General features: G+C 41.1%; 1 protein-coding gene across 1 annotated transcript; it reads right to left on the bottom strand.

The window, feature by feature from the left end:
* Positions 1-4,103: 4,103 nt before the first annotated feature.
* insig1 (insulin induced gene 1) lies at positions 4,104-11,969 on the bottom strand. Its single transcript, XM_083901684.1, has 6 exons — positions 11,869-11,969; positions 11,388-11,771; positions 9,967-10,091; positions 9,682-9,848; positions 8,897-8,996; positions 4,104-6,426 (listed from the first exon to the last, which is right to left on the bottom strand). Exons 1-6 carry the CDS (start codon positions 11,924-11,926, stop codon positions 6,397-6,399), a joined length of 864 nt encoding a protein of 287 aa, XP_083757810.1. The 5' UTR covers positions 11,927-11,969; the 3' UTR covers positions 4,104-6,396.
* Positions 11,970-12,843: the final 874 nt, after the last annotated feature.

Here is a 12,843-nt window from a genome sequence, read left to right as displayed (position 1 = left end):
CAGAGTCTGCTGCTCCAATCAAATCTACTCTAACCATAATAAACATGCAGATTTATTGTGTTTTAGAATATAAAGAGATATTTGCTGTAGTGGAGGTCAGATGTGTGTGTTTTTTTTTAAAATATATTTTAGTGCTTTCTTTCCCTGAGTTGGATTTACACACAGTTATTTATAGAAAACAAAAGGATGAGGATGAATATCGACTGAATGTTGAGTGTGTGTGACCTGATTTTTGGGGGTTTTAGATCAATGGGAAGAATGGCCTGCTTTGCCTTGATGCTTTCTCTGTTTAATCCAGTTGTTGCCAGGTTTGCCCTGGTTGGTTTTTACAGGGGGAGTCTGTGTGTTTCATTGACACTGAGATGGATTTATTTGGCTGGCAGTGGAACGTGCATAATGTGCTGCCATCACCTGAGGTTTACGCTGTCATTTTTGTTATTATTATTATTATTATTATTATTATTGTCCTGCAGAGGAGCGGCACAGGAGGCTTAAATCTCACTGATAAATCCCACTGAGACCTTGGACTGTTGTTGTTGTCGATGGTGGTCTTTTATTTATTTGATTTATCTTGTGTGTTTTTAATGTCGATGTTTTTGACTTGAACCTGGAGCTCTGGAGAAAATGCGAGCCCCAAATGAGGACAGAGGGGATTGGAGGGGTGTCAAATGGATCAATTCACCTTCAGATAAGCAGGGGCGTATAGATGAGGCAGGGAGCAGCCATTTGAATGGGACCTGAGAGGTAATTTGAACTAAAATGGAGTCTACTTCTTAGCCACTCACTCAGCCTCCCTCAGCCCCCCTCACCCACCCCTCACCCACCCCCATGGCATCCACTGAAATTCATTATTCCTGGCCAGCACGGGGAGAGGCAATGAGCGAGGGCAGAGGACAGGAGCTGGACCCAGCTCTGGTGTAATGAAGACTCAGTAGACCCAGACGATCACACACACATGCACACACACACACACGCACACACACACACACACACAGACAGAGAGAGAGTCTTTCATTACATATCACAGGGAGCAGGACATTAATGCCACTGAAGACCTTTTGGCAGAGAAATAAGAGTGTGCAATGATTTTTCCTCCACACTCAAATCCATTTCATTGACCTTTTCCATCATGCATGTGACTCTGCCCCCCCCCCCCCCCCCCCCCGCTCGCTGCAGTCTGAGATAAATATTCCTGCCACTGTTTAATAAATTATGCTCCAGAATCTGAATTTTCATGTTCATCAATGGTTTGTCAGCAGCTTTAGGGAGAATCTGCACTTTCTAAAATCCCCCTCCCTCTCCACACTCCCAAATTTGCCTAAATTTTGTGCTCAATATTTTTTACACCATGTTTTTCCTCAGATGTGTTCAATAACCAGCATCTAAGTTCTGTCTAATTCAAACCTCAGGTGGATTTATGTTATTAAAAGTAGTTCTGGTTCAGCCCGGGTGCTGCAGGCACGTTGCTGTTCTGTGAGCCGCCACTAGAGGGCCACAGATGACAATAGTTAGGTCTGAACAGAGCGAGATAAAGATAAACACCGTCACCTGGTGGCAACAAAGGCAATCAGCACTATGTAGAACACCGTTGTGCCTTTATTTTACTTTCAACTTGAAAATATGAGTCTAATATTTCATCTAGAAATCAAAAGGTGCCTCAAAAGACAGATTAAATGTTTGTGACGGCAAGTTTACGACAAAGACATATGAAATAAAAGTACATATTCTTGTTATATTAGACTAAAAATGGAGAGAAAATGTTCTTTGTTGCTTCCAAACTGTATTTAGAGAAGTTTTCATGCAACTTTAAACATAATCCCACTCTGCAGTAAATAAACAAAGATCTATATCTCAAATACAGTACAGGCATGACCCCCATAATATAATGCGACATATTATTATTGTTTGCATCACACATTCATATATTTATTTGACTAATAACTACAGTTTTTTTTTAAATAAAGTATTTAACATAGTGTACAGTACATACTTGTATATAATAATACTGTGTATACAGTCATTCTCATGTGGATAATATGAAAATTACCACAGGTTTTTACTTTTACTTTATAAAAGGCCAATATTCCGTCCTGATACTGCAATAACAATATTATCGACAATATCTCGACGGAATTTCAAAATAAAAGTGTCCGCAACAATAAAAAAAACAATATATGATGCATAATGAATCTCTTAATGTAAAAATATATACATTAAAACAAAAAATAATACATTATAACTTGATATTACGCTTTTATAAGAAGCACACCATTTTAATACTATATAAAATACTATGTGAAATACTATATTTGTCAATGTTTTGTACCTTTGCAGATCCACTGTGACCTGTATGTTGTGTAAATGATAAACTTTTGCACATTATTGTTGAAATTGCACTTATTTTTCCTCAAGGAATGTTGAAAAAGTTTTAGAAAAATATACTTTTTGGAGATCTTGTTGGTTTTTTTTAAGTTATTATGCTGTTATTTTACTGGTCCGGCCCACTTTTTGTCAAATTGTGTCGTATGTGACCCCTCGACTGACACCCTTGCATTAAAGTAAAATGAATCACTTGAAACTCACTTGAAATTTATAATAAGAGAAATTCTCACGGTTGCAATCGATGACGCAGAGGTGCTGCGAGGAGACGGAATCGACCCAACAGACCCAACCTATAGATGGCGCTAATCAATAGATCAGATTGGGCCAAGGCCCTGTGTTCTTGCCCTGAGGAGATGACACACAGAGGAGGAGAGAGAAAGGGATTTGAGGGGGATTTGGAGGGGCGGAGAGAGAGAGGGGGGGGGGGGTTTTGGCAAAAAGAGGGCGCTCTAATGGAGACTTTCATTTTGTGGCTGCAAATGAAAGGAGGTTGAAGCGCGGCCAAGTGTTCAGTGTGAGAAGAGGAGGCTGTGAAACGGGGAGGGAGAGCGAAGGCGAGTGGTGTTGGATGAGATGGACGGATGAAGAGTATAGATAGAAACATTACAGATGCATAGAAGTATCTGTTCTGACCACAGAATGAAGGCCACAGTCACTGGCCCCGTTCCCAGAAATGCCCCCCCAGTGCAAAAGGTTAACTGTCAGCCCCCCTGCTCGGTATAAATAGAAGTCTGCCCTCCAGAAAGGCGTGATCTGGGGGGGGTTAGACAGAGGAAGAGAGAGGAAGAGAGAGAGGAGGGGGGTTCCCTCATGATTGCTATGACACAGGGGCACACAGGCTACATTCAGGGGTTGGGGTGGTGGTGGTGGTGGTGGGGGGGATATTATTATGGCTCTGCAGAGTGACGGAGGCCGCGGACAAAAGAGTGTCCTCCTCGTCTATTCCATTTGGCAGCAGACACAACAAACCCTATACCACCATATTCATCATCATCGTCAGCAGCAGCAGAGACAACTCTTGACCCACTGAGCTGCTGCTGTTGCCGTCGACGACCAGGAAGAAACAGTCAAGAGCTTTGCTTTTGTTTTAGACAAAGTGAAATGAGGTCAGCGTCTACTGTTTACACTCCACATGTTGGAATAATGCACTACCGGTTCAAAAGTTGTGGGGTCACCTACACAATTTTTTTGTTGTGTTTTCCATTAAAAGTCACATTTTTTATTCATCAAGAGTTGCAAAATGAATAGAAAATATAGTCAAGACAGTGCCAAGATTAGAAATGATGATTTTTATTCAAAATAAAGAACCAGCAAAACTGTTTTCATTTTTGCACAAGTGTTTTCTAATCATCCAATAGCCTTCTAACGCGATTGGCAAATACGATGTACCATTAGAACACTGGAAATACAATGTAAAATCCTAAAATGAATAGGAAGTCAGTCATGCGGTCTCTTTGCTTTTTCCCTATTAAAAGAAAATCATAGACTGTGTTTTATAAACGTCTATGATTGGTTTTAGAGATGGATTTAATACTAATACCAAATATCACCACCATGAGTTGTTTTAACCTTTTTCTTCTTCTTCACAGCCGATCCCGTGACTTTAGCCAGTCCTAGACCAATCCTGATCGAGAACCGCGTCGGTAAGTTTTCAAGACGTGTATGAAAAACAACAACAACACAGAGGTTTTCCTTATCGGGTGATTTTTATTTTTTGTCACTTAAATCCAAAAGGTAGCAAAAAAAACGATACACGGCTGAAATATCAGACACACGGAGAAACTCTAAAACGTCGAGGTGCTTCACCACCTCCAGAAAGAAAATAAAATAAAGCTTTCTCTTCAGTTTAGTACACCTGAATGTGAGCACATGGACCTGAAGTGATCTGCCGTTAAATGTCTTTACAAAAATAAATCAGGTTTCCTTCAGTAATGCTACTAAATGAGTTTGACACTGTCTTTTTTTTTTTATATTTAATGTCGTCTCTCTGCTGAGAGTCATTGGTATTGATTCTAAAAGGCTGTATAACCTCTGACAAAAATACTCAAAACAAGATGTTATTGCTTCTTTTTTCTTTTTTTTTAAAGTATCCCCCACTGCATATACTTAAAAAGTTATATACTTTATTTTTTTTTTCTTCCTTTTGTCAAATATAATAACAACAATAATAATAAAAATAATAATAATAAATAAAAAGAAGAAATCATCTCATGTATATACTCTGATTGCACTTAATCCTTTAGACCCCGCCTCCTCCGGGTGCTAGCTAACTAACCCCCCCGGTGGTCTAGTCCGGTAACACACCTGTCTGATTACATCGGCAAGCCATGATACACACAAGCATTAATGTCACAATGTTTGTACCAATGAGGGGAAAAAAAAACTCAAAAGTTATAGTGACAAAAGCACTACGTTCTATAATACACAGGCAATCACAGATTGCAAATCTTTAAAGTCGTAATGTCCTCCTCTCTCCTTCGACGGGGGTGTATGTTCCCAGACTGAATTATTCAAACTACAACAAAACAAAGAAGTAGCTTTGCGATAAAAAAACTCAAGTCATTTTTACGAGATTTCTCTTTTTAAAGCACTTTGTTTAAATACTTTCTTCGTCGACATGTTGCGCTCGATGCGATACTGTTCACAGGGTAACTGGGACTTTAATGACGCTTTTCCCACTACATGGTCCCGCCCCCCCGCCTCGACTGTGGGCGGAGTCATCGCAGCACGGCTGCATGAAACTGCTGCGACTTGTAAAGCGTTTTGTTTTCAGTGTGACTGAATCATTAGAATCAGCTCATTAAATTTTTTTTGTTGTGATTCGACTCAAGAACGCCCAACGTTCAGCAGCGCTGTTGCGAAATACACCAAACTCCCATGTTAAATATTGCGATTTTTAGACATTTTCACGCTAAATATTGGAGATTAAAGCTTAGTTTTCAGGATGTTAAAGTCTTTTTAACCGATCTACTGTTCGGCTTGATTCGCACGCGTGACTCTTCCTGTGACGGCCCTCTCTGACCAATCAGTGGGCAGCAGCGTGTCGACGTCACTCGCTAGGAACCTCGCCAGAGCAGGTACAACAAACAAGTACCAGGTATTATCGCTAATGGAAAAGCAAAATAACCATGTAGCGCCGAGGCGAGTCGCGCTGGGACCGTGTAGTGGAAAAGCGCCATAAGATACCTTATAGTATCTGCACAGTTGTCCAGTATCCTCTCAATAAGTCCAGTACAGATCGGTCATAAACTAAATGGCACTTCCGTACGTCTATCGTGTTTCGATGGTCACTTGAAAGACAAAGTATCATCAATGATCTCTTTCAGAACGGGAATCATTAATGATTTGCTTTGGGGGTTGTTTAAAAAAACTAAAATAAAACTAAAATAAATACTTATTTGGATGACTGGGAACATACGTTCATCTCCTCTGTGCCACAGTGGAGCCGCTGTGACAATTTAATACATTTCTAAGAGAAAGTGAAGACCATTTTTTCCATGCATGTCCCTTTTTAAAATCACATTAAATTTAAGAAGAAGAAGAAGAGAAAATAACCTATAATCAGACATTATAGGACAGCGTGTCCCCCCTCTGTCCCCCACACACACACACACACACCAGCATGTCCTCTCTGCTAAGACCAAAAATCCACACTCAAACAACTTATGGTTCCACGTCCTTAACTGCAGGAGGATCAATACTTTCAGTGGGAAATAAAACCAGTCAAGTGTTCATTTTTAAAAAAAAAGTATAACAACAACTTAAGGAAGCCTTAATGCTGATGGAGGGAAGAAGAGGCTGTTTGGCCACACGGAGGGAGGTGCAGAGGACATGGCACGTCGGATGAAGGGATCTCTCTCTTTTTTTTTTCTTGTTTGCGATAAAAAAAACAAAACAAACCAAGTCAAAAACAATGAGTCTTTCCTTCCCTCGTTCTTCACATAACTAGTCCTTTTTCTTTTTAGCTTCAGGGCGTACGTCGCCTGTTTTTTTCAGTTTCAGTCTGCTGCCACTTCAGTCCATGTGAGGTTTTTCAGCGCCGCCCTGAAGAGAAATAAAGAATACTTTAATTTGATTCAAACAAACTTCGTATACGTCATTTTTACATCTGCATTAGTGTATTTTGTGTAGTTATTTGTGTACATGTTAGGACACAGTTTTGTTTGCCGTGGACATTAGCATTGTGTATTTACGACTGAGGCTCACCGTCTTTATCAAATATAGTGCTGTGCAAGTTAACGCGTTTCCATGACGACTGACCGGAAAAAGACGAGTGACGTCATGTTTACGTGACTCCTGATTGTTAAAATTAGTCTGTAGAGTAACGCTAAACTTTTAAAAACAGAGGCACACATACGCAGTAACACAGGTACGCTGGTTATTAGCAGCGCTGCTCTTTTCGTTTAATAAACAGACCGCTCCAGTTCAACTGTAGGAGCTAACGCAGCTAAAGGAGGTAGCTGGTAAACCGAAAAAAGACACGTGACCCCATGTTAACATGATTCCCGTTTGTTAAAATGAGTCTCTAAAGTAACGCTAAGCTTGAAAAACAGAGGCATGCACTCGCAGTACACAGGTACGCTGGTTATTTGAAGCTGTTGCTGCTCTTTTCGTTTGCTAAACAGACCGCTCCAGTTCGACTGCAGGTGCGCTAACGGAGGTAACTGGTAAACCGGAAAGAGGCATGTGTGACGTCATGTTTACGTGCGCGGCACCGCTTACCAGGCACCGTTTACCACTTAGCTCCGTTAGCTGCGCTACCTCATTTAGCGTGCCTGCAGTTGAACTGGAGCGGTCTGTTTAGCAAACGGAAAAAGCAGCGCTACAAATAACCAGCGTACCTGTGTACTGCGTATGTGTGCGTCTGTTTTTAAAGTTTAGCGTTACTTTAGAGACCGGGAGTCATGTAAACATGACGTCACGCACGTCTTTTTGCGGTCAGTCGTCATGGAAACGTGTTAACGTGCTCAGCACTACAAATAAAACGGTTTAAAAGGGTATAAATCAGCTTACAAACTACAATGCGATGATGACTGGGACCAGAAACTCAAATGAGACGCATACAGTTTTGGTTTCTTTAAGTAAAAAATTTGAAACCCTGAAAATAAACCTGTGGCTGAAACCAAACTGTGCACATTTCCCCCTTAAATCCCCGACTTCATGAGTCAAAACAGATTCATTTGAGTGTTCACATTTACTTAGAATAAGGAAAATGTTTCTTTCACTTCCTCCTTTTTTTTTTTTGTCGTCAGCAAATGATTTAAATAAAAAATGCACAGATAGCATAATGCTGTTCCTCATTACTCATGTTATCTATGACAAAAGCAGTCAGACTTTAAGTCTCAGCAGGTTTACGCGCTCACTTATCAGCTCCTTCTCATAACTGACCTACTGGAGCGAAAGTAAGAAAAAAAAAACACTGAACAAAAAACCCACGAGTGGAGACTTGTGCCAACATCCTTCAGGGCCCTCGTCGTCTCAAAACAAAAAAACAACAAGAAGCAGAATGACCCTCCGGTCGGCCGAGTCTCGACTGGCCCGGAGTCTCGGGCAACGACTGTGAAAAACAACAGCGCTTTAATCTGCTTTCACGCTTTGACTGAGTCAAACTGAGGGAGTGACGGGGACTCTTACTTTACAGACAGAATGAGGTGAGGCTTCTGGGCAACAGGGCTTTAATGGAGACGTCAAAGCGGACTCGATGGGATAATTATGAAGGGACGGGGGTGACGGCGGCAGCAGGGAGCTATTTTGCACCAACTTTACCTCATTTGATAAAAATGTCATCGAATTTGATTCAATTTCTTCACACACAAAGTCAAAAGGTGGTTCAGCATAAATTAAATTATTCATTTGTGCAAGTGTAAAACTTTCAAAAACACCAGAAGAACTGGTTGGTACTTTTGGTTTAAAAGTACAAACACCGTAAAATCCCATTCAGTCTGTTAAAAACCTTAAATACGACATAAAAAAGTGGTATCAAGTCGCACTAGGGATGTGAATCTTTGGGAGGCTCACGATTCGATTCGATTCTCGATTTAAAAATGTATACAATGCATAGTGTGTTCAGGCAAATTATGGCATCAAAACAATACAGTTTGTATAAGATAATGTGATAATGTGATCATACAAAGGCAAACTTAAGACAAAAAGTTAACATTTAGTCATTCAAAACAAATAAAAACTTACTTACTGTACAAAAAAAATAACTTGCATAAATAAAAGCTTAGACTAGCTGCCTTTTTCTCCCAGAGGTTACAAAAATAAACTGTACACAAATAACACAAACTGGTGTTTTGTGTGGTTTTTCAAAAAAAAAAACTAAAAAAAAAAAAAAGTATTTTTATTTTTTTTTAAATCGATTTTTTAAGTTTATGAATCGACTCAGAATCGCGATTCCTATGTGAATCAATTCCCCCCCCCACCCCTAAGTCATGCCTTCTTTAAAATATAATCAACTTCCGACTCTTTCTTCCCATTAAAATACACGTAATAAAAATGTGACGATCTTTACCATGGCGAGTTGGCGTCCTATGTTTCCCACGGTTACGCCGCCTGAGAAGAATATACACGGGAGCCAGGAGCGCACGTATAAAAAGTCTGGAGATGTGTACCTGAAAGAGAGGGAGGAGAAAAAAAAAAACGTGAAATACAATCCTTAAACATTCCAGGTGATGTTTTTCTGGAGCAAAGTGTGACCTTTGCTCCCCCTTTTTTTTTTTTTTTTACTCTTGAGGCAAAACCCTCAAAGTAAGACCAGCGTGCAACGAAAGTATGTCAGTTTTGACATGTACAAAACATGTTTTTAGGTCACAGCTGGGAACGGGAGACGTACACGCTGGAAAATAACAGGGCTGCAACCAACAATTATTGGCATAATGGCTTAATTATTTTATCGGTTGGCTGTTTGGTCCATGAAGGAGTAAAGAAGATTAACATCAGATAGATTGTTAAAGAAAATACCTAAAGTGAATCGTCGATTATCAAATTAGGATAATTCAGTCATCGATTAATCATTGTAGACCTAGAAAATACACACTTTTTATCCATTTGCATTGCTCATCCTGTCAAACACTTGACATAAGCAAAAATATGTAGAAAATTAGCTGCATATTTGCAAGTGTTTGCCACTGAAGCTCGAGGGCCTGTTGATTAAGCTGCCACGCATAACTTAAATACACGACTTTGTACAGATCACGCGATCTGTTTTTTCTTCCACGTTCTCCGTTTACTTCCTTCACAACTGCTGCGGGCGTGGTACGCGACCAGGGAAGAGCGGAACCAAACAAAGCGACTTACTGGTAGACTCCGTTGTAGACGAGCAGCTGTGTGATCACGGTAGCCAGGAAGGCGGTGGTGACGCCGAGGCCGAAGCCGCTCCTGGACCTGTCAAAGGTCCACCACAGGCCCAAGGACAAGGCCGCCAGTGTCAGGGAGAGCTGCACGTTGTTGTCGAAGTTTAGTTTCTGCGCAACGAGGGCCAGTTAAGGACCAAACACAACTGGTGTTGCCACTCAAATACACACAACATACGCACAAAAAAAAGTATGATTATGCATCGACGACGTCTTTGTGAAAGGATACAACACTGGCGTGGTTGATGCCGACGAACACAGCGATGCACCTCATGACGCTGGCCCACTCCCTCTTGAACTTGTGAGGCTCTCCCAGATGGCTGTCGAGGCAGGGATAGAGCAGGCCGACGACGGCTGTGGGGAAGGAGCAAAACAAGCGCCGAATTAAAAGAAGATGTGGAGAAGGAACGGTGTGAAACATCACAGGACGACGACGTCTGTCACAGAGCTGATTTTTTTGTTTTTGTCCTTCAAACGTCAGGATTCCTGCACTTTTCTGTACCATATATTCACCGTTTTAGCAATAAATAGAAGAAACACTCGATATCTAATATTAATCGATGAGTTGACTGATTAGAAGAAAAATAACTTAATCCTTTACAGTTTGTGTGTTTCGTATAATGTGTACAGTCATATAATTGATAGTAGCTAACAGATGACATCCACTTTCCTGTGCCACCCCAAAAAAAGTCTCGACTTTGCTCATAATGGTGATCTAATCCTGTAAGAGAGAGAGAGAAAAATGCTAAACATTTTCTATAAATGTAATATATTAATTCTGAACTAGTTGTCAGAGAATATCTTGGTCCTGGGAACAAATTAAGGACATTAATGTGCATTTTCTTTACATTAAAAGTTTGCAGAAAAATACTTTTGAGTCAACTAAACGGTCATAAATTACACAAAATGACAAAGTTGGCAATAAAGTTATTTTTTTTTAGTGGTGAAAGCATATAATTTATTAATTAATACTGTAAACAAGGCCCTAAATTCCACCTCCAGCCATTATTAAAGATAACGAACAGTCAAAACATGAAGTTGTTTTCGCCCCTGCAGCACATGGGAGGAGGAGGAGGAGCTGACAACTTCCGGGCTCCTGACCTTAAACGCTCCGCCCCCTCAGCTCACCCGTTATGACACCGACCAATCAGCGAGCAGCTCGCCTCGTGTCCGGCTGTTGCGACCAATCAAAGCTCGAGAATCGCTACCGTCTGTGTGAAGTCATTTTTTTTTCTCTCACTAAACTGCCATGAAGTCTGCACTTGCACTCGCCCCAGATAAGAAAAAGCTTGAACAACAGCCAACAAAAACAAAGCCGAATGATGATTCACTAACTCATGATCACACACCATCGTTCTGCAGGAGCGAATCTGTCAACGAATCGTTTTCCTGACCAGTTTAGTTTTAAATAGCCCGGTTTTTACAACCTACACTCGTGTGCGACGCCACATAAGCACAATAGAAGTGGTTTTCCTCGACCGTAAATGATTGAAAAATGTCATTTTAATTGATTTATGTTTCATTTTTCATGTACAAAAGGCTGCAGCGGTGTAACCCCTCCCTTTCCCACATTCCTTTGTCTCAAACTTGGGAACAAAAAAAACAAAAAACCACAACGTATTAAGAGCTAAAGTTTTTAAGCTAGCTCACCTGCCCCTGTGCCACAGCACGGTGGAATCCACCAGGCGGACGAAAACAACGTGGCCATGACTTCCTCTGGGAACAGGGTGACATGTCTCTGTATCTGCAGCAAGTTGAGCACCAGAGCGAAGATCGCCCCCACCGAGAAGAGCACCAGACCCCGCCGGATCAGGTTGGCGGCCCGGACGTCGTGCAGAGAGCCATAGGCGTTGCTGAGCACCGAAGTGATGATGGACATCATTTCTTCGGCTTTGGATGCCAACCAGTTTGCACCAGAGGACGAGGACGACGACGATGATGATGAAGAAGAAGAGGACGGTGAGTGTTTAGATTCTACTCTTGATGCACAGGAGCAGCTCCAGTCTTCAAGTCTGGGCATTTGGCACTTCAGGGCTAACAGAGGAGGGGAAAAAAACACCATTGTTATTCAGCTAAACACAACAAGAAAGTGGTGTTTTGGTGCTAAAACGTAAGCTATACGTCTCCTTACCTCGGTTTCCAGACGTTTTCAGTGTCTGGTCGAAACAGAATCCTCCTCTTCTGTGCATTCAAAGACGATGAGGGGAAAAAAAAAAGCCCCCAAAAAACTCCTGTTCCTCGTTCTCCTGTTTCTGAACAACAAGGACAACAATCACTCTGTTTGTTCACATCATCGTTTACACACACACATACACTGGTCCATTCCACAGCAGCAGCACAGAGCTCATACCAGAGATACGAACGGCTTCCTCTGCAGAAAACAATCACAGCTGTGTCGGGTGAGAATCGGCAGCCAATCAGAGCGCGGCGGCTGATATGACGTGACGCCGCCTCACACGCCCCCTCGTCCGGTCACTGCCGTCTGTGACGAGCCGGGATCAGCAGATGGAGCTGCAGAAGAAGCGAAAGTGGAAGAAGCGATGAGGGGGGAGAGGAGGAGACCGACCTTAAATGGCTCCAGACGCACATTAAAGAGCTATAATTAACATTGAAGATGTGAAATAGCAGCATTAAACACAAAAACATCCTATAAGAACTACTATAAGATAGCTTTATTTTATTTATCCCACAGTGGGGAGAGTACAGGGTTACATCTATATTTATATTTTAAAATGTCTAAATAGCTGCAGACAAATAATACTAATATACATAGTATAATACCTGCAGATACTATAATAAAGATTATGCAAAAGGGATTGTGATTCTAAGAAGTATAATAAAGTAAAACTCCTTTCCATATTAGAACTGTAGTTGTTTACTAAGAAAATAAATATATATATATATATATTTTTTTTACCAGGTTAAATTCAGGACTTGCTCCTTCTTGGTGTCTCTTCCTCTTTGTTGTATCCAGTAGGCAACGTTCCACAAGTCTGCTCCAGTCTGCTCCGGCGTGGCACTTTTATAAGCATGCACCTGGGAAATGGGGTTAGTGGTTCAACTTTTTTTCCCCCTGTTTTTCAAGAAAAAAAAAAAAAAAAAGAGG

This window comes from Microchirus variegatus, assembly GCF_963457635.1.
Source record: "Microchirus variegatus genome assembly, chromosome: 15".
NCBI classification, from domain to species: domain Eukaryota; kingdom Metazoa; phylum Chordata; class Actinopteri; order Pleuronectiformes; family Soleidae; genus Microchirus; species Microchirus variegatus.
Note: the sequence above shows the minus strand (reverse complement) of the source record. Positions and strands in the feature narration are given on the sequence as shown.